Source organism: Caretta caretta, chromosome 9 (genome assembly GCF_965140235.1).
Source record: "Caretta caretta isolate rCarCar2 chromosome 9, rCarCar1.hap1, whole genome shotgun sequence".
Lineage (NCBI taxonomy): Eukaryota > Metazoa > Chordata > Testudines > Cheloniidae > Caretta > Caretta caretta.
In genome coordinates, this window is record NC_134214.1 from 47,410,134 (window position 1) to 47,424,772 (window position 14,639).

Here is a 14,639-nt window from a genome sequence, read left to right on the forward strand (position 1 = left end):
CTTCACAAATCTTAAATCTCACATCTGCACAGCCATAAACTTTAATTTCTGTGCTGCTGAAAGGGGAAGCCATCTCTGAGATGTACAGAATATTAAAAAGATTTGCAGGACTGTTTAGCTCCTGTAATAGAACCAGAGAGTTTCTTATGATGACCAAAAGGCCAGTGCAATTCCATGACAATAGAATGCTGTATGCCGCTGTTAGGATTTTTGTACAGGGCATCAGCACTTGGGAATAGGATGTGCAAATTCTAAACTGAATTACAGAAACACTGAATTTTTAAGATGTTTTATTTTTCACCTTTGTGATGATTAGATCATCCTCTCCAGTAGTCTGGGGTCAGGGCAACATCCCTTCTATCAAGATAGACATGTTTCACTAATGTTCATTAACATTTTTTATTAATATTTCATAGCTCAAAAATACACAATTTATGGGAAAAAATCTGTTCCTGTGTAACAGCTTTCAACGTGGAAAGAAAACTTACCACAATTATAAATCCCTGAAAAATGGTATTTGTAGTAGAAATGTAGACCAAAGCTAGCATCAGGAAAGTGACATTGATATGTTAAAATAGCGATGATACAGAAACATTCACCATTGACAAATAAATCCTCTAGCAAACTGCCTGGATGTCAGGATTTGTGTGCACAAGTGTATAGAGCTCACATCCAGGGAAGGATGCCATGGGCAAATTAAAAAAAAAATAAAATAAAATAATCCTTTATCAGGTCGGCAAGATCTGGAGATGCTTTGGAGGCAATATTCTTAACCCATTCAAGATGGAAAAGGGGTATTTCCTGTTGCTCTCTATGCACCTCCTTCCAGACTTTAAAAGAAACTGTGCTGAATGGGCTGCAGAAGGAAGATTTCTGCAATTTGGAGCCTTTGATCGGAGGGAAGCACAGACACACTTCCCAAGAGGAGGGTCATTCATAGAACATGATGGGTGCAATAGAGTGAGCGAGAGCACGACTTTTTTTAATTCCTGGAATTAAAAGATTCTCACCCCTCACTGATTTGATACCATCAATCAATGTTACCAAACAATAGATGCCTGTTCAGAATAGAGGGTTTTTGATAGATATGAGGTGCGTTCTCTTGGTAACAAAACCCATAATCTTACTTGACAGTGCTGAGCTAATAAATTAAGGAGTAATCTCCAGGTTACAAAGAGTAGTATCCTGAAAACCTCTAACAAGTGTGGTGTTGGTACAGTAAATCATCTTAGAATTCAGCTCCTACAGCATTATGGTGTTTCTAACACTATGGAGACTATTCATAAATTAAGTGTGAGGCAATGAAATCATACTGTGTGTGTTCATTTTCTTCTAAGAGATTTAGTTCTCTTGGAATTATGTATTTTTGGGGATATCTGCTGCAAGGTGCTGACCGAGAGGCCTCAACTATCACTAATTTCAATGGGAATGGAGGACACTTGGTACCTTGCAAGATGGAGCTTTTGCAGAGTTACCATTTAAAGAAAAAACAAAATCCGAAACTTCCTTTAAAGTGTAAAATAAATTGTACTGCCTTGTGACAAATTTCTTCAGTTATGACAGTACTGAAATGTTGTGAAATTGAGTGTTCAGTATTTACAATATATATGCACTATTGCATGTATTTTGATTATGATCATTAGTTATAAGCAATAAAATAAGATGCTTCAGGAAAACATTCACTGGTATATACATAATTTTTTTAAAATTGAACTAAAGTGTGGGGGGGAGGGGAGAAATAGAAATATGTGCAAAAGTCATATGTATAAAGCTCTCCTTAAGTGTAAAACATTTTTAAATGCATTTTTTAAAGTTTGTAATTTGTGTGGGAGGGGGAGAAATAGCAAACAATTGGTCACAGTAATAAACTGAAGGCAATATACATATATTTCACATTTATAACTTAGATATATAAAGTAATACAAAATATATAGGCACATTATAAATAGTTATAAAAGATGGGTAATACGCCATATGTTGGTATAATGTCCAATAAGTCATATCTGCAAAAAAAAGTCAAAAGGGGGTAGGAGAAATCATTAAATTTTCAATAATCACATTGGTGACATGCTGTATTTGACCAATCAGACACTACTTCAGTTAAGCCTATCTAGTTATAGTTTGTTGCAGTTTTCACCTTTTAAAAACACAATCCTGAAAGTGTAGTGGGTGGAAGAATATTTAATAATCCAATGTTTTAACTGGTCATCTAAGGCCTTTACTTCAATCAGCTATGAGTTATGGATCAGGCCTTTATTCCACTTGTAGAAAGCATTCTTATAGAAATAACTGCTTTGCATCTAGGCTTCTTTAGGGATTAGCTAATGCTTAATATTTTTCACACACAAAAAATATAAAATTTGAACAAGCTGTATCAGATTTTTGCCCTTGTAAAAACAGGTTTTAGACTATTTTATGTTCCCACACTAATTCGTAATTTTAAGTGTGTTTAGATTATACAAAGTTTTTTATTCTCCCTTTAGCAATTTTCAGATCATTTTGGCATATATTTTCTCCTTTTATTATGTAAATTTGTGTAAGAATATGAATATTAAATTTCACAACACTTCTACCACATTAATTATGTATTTTTCTTTTTGAAGGAGGGTATGTTTGTTAATATTCCCTATTATATGTGTCAACATTTTTTGGGGAAGGGGGGCAATTAAAGTCTGAAAGTATCCATCTTTTCCATAAAAGCACAATATATTAACACATTGAACCTCACCATGCAAGGATTTGAACAGGCTAACCAAGTCTAAAATCCTTCACAAGGTCTGTCTGTCTATCTTAGGTACCTATAATATCTTTGTGCTTCACACTCTAATGTAAAACTGTGCCTCACAGAGGTGTTGGGGATTATAGTGCTTTCCTTCACATTTTTTTTACAGATGGGGGACTGAGACACAGAGAGGATAAGTGACTTACCCAAGATCACATAGGCAGTCTGTGGCAGAGCAGGAACGTGAACCCAGGTCTCCCCCAGTCCTAGGCCAGTACCCTAACCACTGGACTGTCTTTCAGTGTTTAAATTAAAAACACAGTTTTGTTCCACAACCCTCTATGTTAGCACAGGCAATATTACATAAATCTCCCTATCAGCAGACTGAGGAAAACAGCAAGGTATGCCCTTATTCCCTGTAAAGGAGTCTGTCTCAGTGACCCTGATCAGTTGTTTTACTGTTTGCATGCCTCTCTTCTGAGTGATTTAAGCTAGATTTTTAGCTTTTACATTTTTCTTTTAAAAACTTTCCCCCCACCTCTCCCCAAATCCTCCTCATCTCTCAAGATTAGCTAGTTGCAAATATATGGCTGTCATAGCAAAGAGTTTATTTTGTCTCCTCACATTCATTGGTGCCAATCCTGGGAAAGTTGTAGCTAAGGGCAAATGGGGGGATCCCTTCCAACAGCTTCCTCCAAAGTCTGACTTTGCTAACCAAGCAAGTAACCTGCACTGAGAGTCTAAAAGATTATGCTCCTGAAGGTAGTGAGGTTGGGGCTATTTTGACTAGCCATTAAAAGTTTTTCCCAGTTATTCCTCTGGTCCAGGACATGTTGGGCATGGATTGGACTGCTTCCAAGAAGAAACTGCAATCCCTTAGATCCTTCAGGTGGCTTTATGCCCTCTCAAGGGATAAGGCTGATGTGGTTCTCTTCGTCCCTAAGATTCTGACTTTCCTGTGATACTCCAAAACCATCTCTTCTTGAGGGCCAGTGCCTGTTGAATTGGCAGGACAAGCTACTCATATTAGAGTCGCATACTAGTGTTTTGGGTTCTCTGTGGTACATGGCTTATATGGCCAGGACCTTAGTAAGATGATTACAGAAATTGGCATCTAAGGAAGATATTGAGGCTTGTTCCTTCTGTCATATAGCCTCTTTTTAAAGACTTATTTGTGGTATTATCCAAGCTTTTTCCCACAGTATGGCCATATGTTATCACCTTCCAGGTGTTGTGACTATGAACTTGAGCTGATGATCTTGCATCTAAAGCTGCCTTTGTCTGTGTGTCTTTTGAGGGAAATTTTTTTTTGAAAATGGCTTAACGCATATGAAATCTTCAAAGAAAAGCGTGAATTTATTAGTCGCATATCCAGATTTCAGGATCCCAAGCCCTACTGACCAAAGAGAAAATAGCCCTTTGTCTCTTTTTAGTATTCCTACTTCACTCAGCCCTAGTCTACACTTGGTTGGGGGGGTCGAATAGCGTAGCTGAAGTTGGCGTATCTTAGGTCGACTTACCTGGCCATGAGGAGGGCAGTGAGTCGACTGCTGCCTCTCCCCTGTCAACTCCGCCTCTCGCAGTTCCAGAGTCGACAAGGAGCGCATTCAGGGATCAATTTATCGCGTCTAGATGAGACGTGATAAATCGATCCCCGATAGATTGATCACTACTCGCCAATCCGGCGGGTAGTGAAGACCTCCCCTCAGTCTGGTTATTTTAGGAACAAGAGAGGCCAACCCAACTCTAAGCAAATTTGGAGCTGGCCTGCATGTTTCTGCATTTTCTGGGTTCTGTGATGGTGTATTTGAACTCATTGCTGTGAGCATGTTTTCATACAATACATGATCTCCCCAGCATTAACTATTCAGCAGTCATTACCTCGGTCCAAGTCCTCTGTGTCCAGCCTATCCTTGCCTCTGGAGCTGAAGTCCTCTTTTATTCTGATGGTTAAAGGATGAGACTATCCACCAAGGGTCACCCTGAGTTGCCTCAATTACCCAGGGCACACATCTCTGGGTGGCATGGCCCCTTTTGGCTACAATATAGTATGGGCCTTCTGGGTTCTGACAGAGTGGACTGTTCCAGTTAAACCCTTGTTTAGAATGCAGTTCACCTGGGACCTAAGATCTAGACATAAAATATTCAAAGAGATGTTGCCTCATTTGCCTCTCCCAGCAGAATCCGGTGGGGAGGAAACCATCACCACAAGACTCCCCTCTGGTAGTAGGGGCAACTTGTGACCAGATTCTCAGCTCTGGCAGCTTGAGGACAGTGCTCTTGCTTGTGGCCCTATAAATTGTAAGGTCAATTCAGTCTGCTGGGAGAGTGAGGGGGGAGGGTCAGGCTCTTTCCTGCAGTGTTCCTTGTCTGGACAAGATAGTGATTAAAGCTGTTCCCTATTTCCTCCCCAGGGTGGTTTCTCCATTCCTCTTGAGTCAAGAAAATTTTCTCTGCTCATTCTGTCCAGTTCAACAAAAATCAGAAAGTTCATACATCTGATGTGAGAATGGTTTACATATCTTAGAATAATTGTAAAGCTTAGAAAGTAAGTTGCTAGCTGCCTTCAGAAAGCACATGCTCACTTTTCCCCTAACTACCCAGATGCTCTCTCTTATGGTACTGAACATTACTGTTGGCATGTCCACTAAGTGGGCTGGCAGAGAGAGATATTGTAGAAAGTATAATTCTTTCCTTTTTATTTTTTCCTCCAAATTCCTATATTCCAACCCAGACACCTCACCATATTGCTGTGAATAACAGTTGAGAACATTTTCTTGTCTGATTTAAGAGTTAATATATTTCCTAAGCAATACAGATTATCTAAATGAGCAAGGTCAGCCAATCTAATGATAGGGAAGTGATGGCATATGTTTTTCTTTTTTCCTATCTTCATTTGGTGCTAGGAAAATGTGGAGTTGTTATATGGGCTGGTGTAAGGGACTTTGACAAACCAAATTAACACGTTAAAAAAAAAAATCCTAGTCAGTCAGTCTGGTCTAATTTCTTTTGCCTATTATCATTTCCTGTGGGGGCTGGAACACTACTTCAGGAGTGGGTGTTAATAGCTTACATTCATATAGAGCCTTTATTCCTAAAAAAGTTGCAAAAGCAAAGTAATATGTAACCATGTACTTTGCGTTACCACTACAAGGCAGACACTTCTGAGATGTTTAACATAACATTACACAATGGTTTAGGACCAAAGGCTAAAAATATGCCCAGTTGAAACTTCAGTTATTAAATAGATGGAATCTGCTTTGTGTTTTCTAATAAAGACCGTGAAAGCTGAGAAGGAACCTATTTCAAGTGATTTGTAAGAAGAAATGTAATGCAATACAGAAAACTAAAAATAGCACTGTCATTAAATAGCATTATGGACTTTAAGGTCACGCCATGCTCTGTAATGTTTTTTTCATCCCATTATATATATTTTGGGCTAGACAGGATTTTAGGTCACAAATTACATAAGCGATTTCATGAAATTTTTAGTTTTCTCTGAAATCCCTAAATGAGCAACTTTGTATTCCCAACAGGGCATGGGGCAGATGTGAAGTGTGTTGACTGGCATCCAACAAAGGGATTGGTTGTGTCAGGAAGCAAAGACAGCCAACAGCCTATCAAGTTTTGGGATCCAAAAACTGGCCAGAGTCTTGCCACGCTGTAAGTTATGACCTGAGGTTAGGTCAGAAGGGGCAAAACTGCTTGGACTCTTGATTATTTTATTCTGTTTTCAGTTGCCCCCCTCTAGGACCAGGTCTCTTCAACCATACGTAACAGTTGCGATAGGGGCAGGCCGTCTAGACGGGTCAGGAAATCTAGAGGGTAGACATAATTTGATCTGAAGACCTTGTTTATCCCTTCCTGGTGTAAGTTGTCTTTCCACTTGTTCACAAGTCTCATGTCACCCAAGTTCTCTTGAGATACTGCTGGTACCTAGTTAAACTTATGCCTGATAAACCAGCAGAAGTTACTATCATCATAATAAGAAACATGTCTCTGTGTGTACCTCTAGGTCCTATACGTACAGGGAGCAAAAGGCCAACCTTAAAACTTAGACCCAGGCCCTCTGTATAGAAGCACATAAGTTATTCTATTGAGGATGTCTGACTTCTAGCCAGTTAGTCTTGTTCTACCTCTACTTCCAGACACGCTCATAAAAACACAGTGATGGAGGTAAAGTTGAACCTGAATGGGAATTGGCTGCTTACAGCATCTCGTGACCACCTCTGCAAGCTCTTTGACATCCGAAACCTGAAAGAAGAGCTCCAAGTTTTCAGGGGTCACAAGAAAGAGGCCACAGGTCAGAATGAACTCCATTTCATACTACCGTCATTATGAGTGAATTGGGATTAAAGGCACACATTTTCAAGGCTTTGAGGTACAGTTTAACATTCACTAGCGATTCCTGATTGTGAATTTTTGCATTTCAGCTGTGGCCTGGCACCCTGTTCATGAAGGGCTTTTTGCCAGTGGAGGGTCTGATGGTTCTTTGTTGTTCTGGCATGTTGGGTAAGTACCTTTTTCATCAACATGGAGCAATTTAGTTCACGCAGTGTTAGATATCATTATGGTAAACATAACTTATATTGTCACCACTTGAATCTCTGTTGTTATATGTGCATATATAATACAGCCTTGCCTCGTGTATATCTTTGAGTGCCTGAACATGGTAGTTTGGGGATATATTTCTACTTTTAATTTTTCCTCAGAGATACATTTATATGAAAATCTGTTTGTGAAGATGTAATTAGTTGTACGGATTCTAATCCTTATAGAAGAGTTTCCATTTCAGTCTAATGAAGGTGGTAATGAAAGGGATGAAATTCCGAGCCTATCCTAAAGCATCTGCTGGTGATGCTGTAACTATGGTTTTGTTTTTTGTTTTTTTTTAAGAATTGGACATTGCTCCACTGAGTGTCCCAGAACAGCAAATCTAAATGAGTGAAAAATAACTGAGGCCTAAAATGAGCATAGTATAGAAAGCCATGAGCAACTGAGTAGCAAAATAATTAAAAAAAAAAAAAAAAACCTCATACTGGGTTTGTAGTAGGATATTCTTCTGTGTGATAACCGTGTGATGTTTCAGGGTGGAGAAAGAGGTTGGCGGAATGGAAATGGCTCATGAGGGAATGATCTGGAGTCTGGCTTGGCATCCTCTTGGACACATTCTCTGCTCCGGCTCAAATGATCATACTAGGTATTTTCAAGTATTTAAACAAAGATTTCAGGGGCACACATAGTTTAAAAACTGGGGAAAAGTCTGAGATAGATTGGGGTTGTTCTTTCTATTGAACCAGCTAAGAAAGCAAAGATGCAGAGAAACTAAGGTGTTCTGTTTGGAAAAGCACTGATTTTTTACAGCATAGGGTGGAATTAAAGTCTAGCCTCTCATTCCTCTTGGAGGAAACTTTAAAATTTGAGGTCCTACCAAATCTCCATGGTCACAAAAATATCATATGGAACTTTTGAGAGGTTTTTCTGTTGTCTTTGACAGAAAATATTTCTTCTTAAGGCTTCCTCAACACTTGCCCCATCCACTTGTCTTGTGCTAATCAGATGTCACCCTCCACCCCACAGGGGTGCTCACCTTCTAGGATGGAAACACTGTAAATGGTGCAACAGTTATATTTTATAAGCGGAGTGAATCTGCACAGAAGTGCATGTCACAAGAACGATAGCCCATCAGTACCTGCTAAGAATAGCAAGGGCTGTTGAAGAGGAATGGGCAGTCTTGTGTCCAGTCTGTCAATACAGAGAGTTCTTAAGTTCTCACAGCCACTATCTGTTAAGTGTTTTTGAACATATTGGAATGTGAGAATTAATCATACCTGATGTTTAGGTCCAAATAGGAGCCTGATGAATAAGGCCTTGGAAATCTAAATCAAGATATTGTGATAAAATGCAAAAGTAGGAAGAGAGAATATGGCAACTAAAAATAATGAATCTCCCAACACTTTCAGCAAGTTAATATCACACTCTTATTTTATTTTGACAGCAAATTCTGGACTCGAAATCGGCCTGGAGATAAAATGAGAGATCGTTACAACCTGAACCTGCTGCCAGGAATGTCAGAGGATGGCGTGGAATATGGTAAGGCTATTGCCATGAATTCAGAAGAATGGAGGGTTGGTGTTAGGAGCAAGCCCAGAGCCCTTAGCTACAGCTCTAATCCAGTTTCTGGGTGACATGATGAAATATAATAGCATTGGTGACTGGGTAGATGAGGATTTTTTTAGTGGGATGCTCTCTCATTCTCCATTATATCTAGGTCCCCATTCCAACAATGAGGTTTTTTTGTTCTGCAGCTCCAAGAGGTAAGGCCAGCTCTGTCAATCACAGGAAGGAGGTTTGGCTCCCCCTCTGGGAAACTCCCCAGTTTGTTCTGCCTCCTGAAAACTTCAGCATGTGACTTCAAGATCTCCCACAATCCTGAGCTACAGAGCACAGGAAAATCTTTTAAATTATTGAACTGGACTCAAAATGCCTTTACCTTAAGTCTTTTCCCTCTTTTAAGGCTTTTTCTTGGCAATGTCAAGTCTTTCAGGGTTCCCATCTCCCCTCCTGTCCCATGGGTTTGTCTTTTTCATTCAGATAATTGATTACACTGTGTCCCAGAATTTTTTTAGATCAAAATTTCCCATGAATTTTTCCTTTTATCTATATTTATTAAAGTACAACAGGGAATTGTATTTGAAAACATGTTTCTTTCCCCAGTCTCTTTCACAGATGCAGCTTTGCTGAAAGGATGCTTGTTGTAGTCTTTTGGGTGGTTTTCCATCTCTGAATTTCTAGGTCATATTTTAATATCTTGCAGTTCATGAGTGAGATAAAGTGTGCCCCAGCATCTGTGAAATATGTAGGAATCAAACTTCCAGGAAAGACATTACTGATCTAAAATCCTTGCTGAAATCAGTCTGTTTGTTTTCCACCTCTAGATGACCTTGAACCCAACAGCCTTGCAGTGATTCCTGGGATGGGAATACCTGAGCAACTGAAACTAGCCATGGAACAAGAGCAGATGGGTAAGAGGGAGAAATGATGCATGCAGGCTCATTTTCGTAAGCTATTCAGCTACTGGTTGGCTATTTTTCATACTTCTCATCTGTCATGGGGGCCTGAGGGGAGAGAAAGTGAAATGCACTAAACAGCTATGTATTTCTTTCACATTGAACTTCTCTGACATTCTGTGTACTAGCATGTTTTCAATGTTAAGAGGGAAATGAACAGGGTTTCCTGGTCCCCTGGTTTAAGTAGAGACTCAGAAAACTAACAAGATTTCTTCATCCTCCTTTATATGCTGACTGTGCTGTTTCTCCTCGCGTTCAAGGGAAAGATGAGTCAAATGAAATTGAGATGACAATCCCAGGGCTGGACTGGGGAATGGAGGAGGTGATGCAAAAGGACCAAAAGAAAGTGCCACAGAAAAAAGTGCCCTATGCGAAACCAATCCCAGCACAATTTCAACAGGTAAGAACATGATACACAATGATACATCAGACTAAATTGATTTTAGCCCAACAATCAATAGCCTGTACCTGATACAACACTCCAAATTCTAACTTCTATAGATCAGTATCCAGTGTAGAATAATACACCAGTCCAGTTCATGAACACTTGAGAATAAAATATTTGACTGAATCCCTCCAATCCCAGGTTACTATCTAAGATAGTAGGTATTTTGATTTTATATCTTCACTTCCCTTATAGGCTTGGATGCAGAATAAGGTCCCTATCCCTGCTCCACCTGAGCTGATGAATGACAGAAAGGAGGATATTAAACTGGAGGAGAAAAAGAAAACACAAGCCGAGATCGAGCAGGAAATGGCAGCACTTCAGTACACCAACCCTCAGCTCTTGGAGGTATGTAAGGAAAGTGAAATTGTAGCAAGTACCAACCAAGTGAGTGTGCTTGGGTAAAAGACAACAAGAGGAAGTGGTGAAAAGCAGAATTAATCACTGTAGAGAATAAAGCAGAAGTTAGGTGAAATATATGGTGCACTTCATTAAAAATTGTTAAAGTAGCAGTGGTGAGTATACTTAAAAGCATTGCTGGAATAAATTGAAAATTAAATAAGGTCAAGTAAATACTGAACCTGACCACCAAACTATGAGGTTGGCTTATTGTGACACTGATGATGAGTTGGCAGCATTTCAGTTAACTTTATCCTGTTGAGTTCTCATTCTTTTTAACTGGATCTCTATATATCAGTCAGGTTAAATGTGTTAAAGCTTTTTTCAGAATTCCCTTGTTCCCAAGAGTGAAATGATTGTCTGCTTTCCAGTAGTTCTACATACATGTATGTGCAGCCTGTTTACATGTGTATTTGTTTTCTGACAGCAACTGAAGATTGAGAGACTTGCACAAAAGCAAGCTGAGCAAGTCCAGCAGCAGGCACCACCTCCAGGAGGCCCTCTGCATGGACCCCAGCCTTTCCCAGGACAAGGCCCAATGTCGCAGATGCCTCAAGGATTTCAGCAGCCCATTCCACCTCAGCAGATGCCAATGAATATGCCTCAAATGGGACCCCCTGGTCCACAGGGACAGTTCAGACCTGGAGGACCCCAGGGACAAATGGGACCCCAAGGTCCTCCATTACATCAAGGATCTGGAGGTCCACAAGGCTTCATGGGACCACAAGGACCTGCGGGTCCCCAGGGACCTCCACAAGGACTACCAAGGCCTCAGGATCTACATGGGCATCAAGGAATGCAGAGACATCCTGGACCTCATGGGCCCATGGGGCCTCAAGGGCCACCAGGTCCACCGGGTAATTCTGGCCCACAGGGTCACTTAGGACCACAAGGTCCACCTGGGTCTCAGACTCATTTAGGGCCGCAAGGTCACTTAGGTCCTCAAGGTCCCCCTGGTGGTCAAGGAATGCAGGGGCCACCTGGTCCAAGAGGAATGCAAGGGCCGCCTCTTCCTCATGGAATGCAAGGAGGTCCAGGATCTCAAGGGATGCAGGGCCCTATATCTCAAGGGCCTTTGATGGGACTTAATCCAAGAGGGATGCAGGGTCCACCAGGGCCCCGTGATAATCAGGGACCTGCTCCACAAGGGATGATGATGGGTCATCCGCAAGAAATGAGAGGACCTCACATGCAGGGTGGTTTACTCGGACATGGTCCCCAGGAGATGAGGGGCCTACAGGGACCCCCACCTCAAGGTTCAATGTTAGGACCTCCACAGGAATTACGTGGGCCGCCAGGTGCACAAGGCCAGCAGGGGCCTCCAAAGAACTCTTTAGTTGGGCCTCAAGGAAGTATGCAAGGACCGTCGGGACCTCCGGGACAGCAGAATCCTTCAAGGGGGTCACATCCTCCCCAAGGCCCTCTACCTTTCCAGCAGCAGAAAACCCCTCTGCTTGGTGATGGGCCTCGTGTCCCATTCAGTCAGGTATGTCTGAGGCAGCATAATGCTGAAAGTGTTAGGAATGTACGAATGATATGCTGAGTATTACAGTTACACAGTATGAACCCTAAGTAGCAAGAGGTGGGGTTCCAAAGGGTAAGTGCCCTTGAAAAATAATGAAGCACCAGTACCTATGAGTAAATGAAAACCAGTTACATAGCTTGAAACAGCAATAATAAAGGTATAGAGAAGGAAGGATTACTAATACTGATGTAGAATTAAATTCTGGCAAGAAAATATTTAATCTCAAAATAAATCCGTTATCTAATTAAGACAGAAGAGTCTTAACTTCTGAACTCTTGAAAACAGGTAGCCTCCGAGAAAAGAATTCAGAAATGTTGAATTAAGCAAATTTCTGATGCTTATTCTCAGATGTACAGGTGCATTTTTTGAGGAAAAGTTTTGTAAACTTCCATCTAGCCATTTCTGAGAAATGAGTGTGGTGTTTTTCACAAACCTTTTTTGTAGATTTTTACTTGTCTTCATATGAGTAAACAGCTTCTTTTTAAATGTTAAACTGGCATGGATTTACTGCTCAGTTAAAAAAAATTAACTCGTCTGAAACACTGTGCCTGTTCCTGAATCCCCCTATGAATTATTGTTGGGGGGAGGTCTAGTTAAATTGCAGAGAAAGCACACATTTTTCACAGGTTGATCATATATAGCAAATTTTGCAGATGTGTAACACATCTGTGAAATTTGCCATTTATGCTGTGATCAACCCATGAAAAATGTGTGCTTTCTCCACGGCGTTTCTCAAACTGTGGGCCCTGACCCAAAAGGCGGTCACAGGCCTATTAGGGGTAGCGTTATTGTCACCCTTACTTCTCCGCTGCTGCTGGGGGCAGCACTGTCTAAAGCTGGGAAACAGGAGAGCAGTGGCTGCATGGTATTGCCACCCTTACTTCTGTGCTGCTGCTGGCGGCGGTGCTGCTTTCGGAGCTGGGCACCTGGTCAGCAGCCGCCACTCTCACCCGATTTCACAGTCTGTGACGTGATTTTTTTATTGCCACAGACAGGTCACATGTACTTCTTTATGTATATGTGGGAGTGGAGGTAAAACCAATAAAGGAGCCAGAGCTTCCAGGGCTTTGAAGCTTTGCTGGTTTGCAGGAGAAAAAATGCAAGTAGAGGGCCTGATCCAATTCCCATTGAAACTAATGTGAGTTTTTCCACTAACTTCAGTGGGTGCTGGATCAAACCCAGAGTGTGTAAATATATTTGTGTTAATTTAAAAAAAAAAAAGTGTATGTACATCTGTGTCATATATATTTGGGCGTGGGGGGTTGCAGGCTGTAGCTGTGTCCCAGCTTCCCTAGCTGGCAGCCCTGCAAAGTTGCCTGCTTTCCATGTGGAGCAGGGGTGCTGGGGCAAGTCAAGCCCATGCCCCAGATGTCATACCAGGATGCAGCCTGGAGAACATAGGAAGAGGTACTATACAGCCCCGTGACCCCCCAGCATCCCCACTCTCCATGGAAAGCTCCAGTGTCTGGGCAGCAGCCCCCTCCCCACTGCAGCCCTGCCCGTAGAATATCCTGGGGCCCAGTATCAGCATGTCCCAGCACTTCCATCTCTGGATGCAACCTCACAAACCTGACTTTCGCTTATTAGCAACTGTCGAATAATGGCAATCTTTTGCTGTCCTCCGAGGGGTTGCTAATAAGCGGAGTCATGTGTGCATGTGTGTTTCAGTATGAATAAATACCAAAAACAGTTAACATTGCATAGTTAAGCACTGAGAAGTTCAGAAATGTTAATGTTAGACATTGTTTGCGTTGTTGATATAGCCGTGTTGGTCCCAGGATATGAGAGACACCGTGTGGGTGAGGTAGTAGCTTTTATTGAACCAACTTCTGTGAGTGGAAGAGAATCTTTCAAGCTTCCCAGAGCTCTTTTTCAGGTCTGGAAAAGGTAACCAGAGTATCACAGCTCAATATGAGGTGAGATAAATTAAGCTTAACACATTTCAGAGGACCAGTTAACATAAAGTGGGCAATTAATACCTTTGCAGTCATAGGACAAAGGAGGGTCAGTCAGTTACAGATTGAGCCATAAAACCTGTGTATCTGTTCAGTGCATGATTTTCAGTGTCTAGCAGAGTTATGAATTTAAGTCCCTAGGCTCGTCTTTTGAAGGTATTGTGTGGATTTTCTTTAATTATGAAGACTGAGGCATCAGTTATGAGGTGATCGCTTTGTGAAAAGTGTTCACCCTCTGGTAGTGTTTGTCTGGTGTTTTTGTCTTTTATCATTTTTCTGTGTAAGTTTATTCGAGAGCATAGTGATTGTCTGGTTTCATCCACATATTTGTTGTTAGGCATTTGATGTACTGGATGAGGTATATCACATGTTGTGATAGGCATGTGTAGGACCCAGGGATCTCGAAAGGTGTGTTGTGGAGGGTATTGATCATTGTAGCAGCAGAAATATATCTATAGGTTTTGCATCTGTTCTGGCGGGGTCTGGTGCCTCTTTGAGTTGGTGTGTCAGTGATGACACTTTC

At 41.2% G+C, this 14,639-nt stretch overlaps 1 protein-coding gene across 5 annotated transcripts in view; it reads left to right on the forward strand.

The window, feature by feature from the left end:
• WDR33 (WD repeat domain 33) overlaps positions 1-14,639 on the forward strand; it is a 98,623-nt gene that overhangs the window by 71,574 nt on the left and 12,410 nt on the right. For 4 of the 5 annotated variants that reach the window (XM_048865114.2, XM_075132256.1, XM_048865116.2 and 1 more), the window contains exons 8-16: positions 6,259-6,385; positions 6,871-7,025; positions 7,156-7,234; positions 7,812-7,922; positions 8,721-8,815; positions 9,661-9,747; positions 10,053-10,192; positions 10,433-10,585; positions 11,064-12,122. In XM_048865114.2, the coding sequence (XP_048721071.1) occupies positions 6,259-6,385; positions 6,871-7,025; positions 7,156-7,234; positions 7,812-7,922; positions 8,721-8,815; positions 9,661-9,747; positions 10,053-10,192; positions 10,433-10,585; positions 11,064-12,122 (2,006 nt within the window). Of the gene's footprint in view, positions 1-732; positions 1,633-6,258; positions 6,386-6,870; positions 7,026-7,155; positions 7,235-7,811; positions 7,923-8,720; positions 8,816-9,660; positions 9,748-10,052; positions 10,193-10,432; positions 10,586-11,063; positions 12,123-14,639 lie in introns of those variants that run through there. The other variant, XM_048865118.2, reaches the window with a different exon arrangement.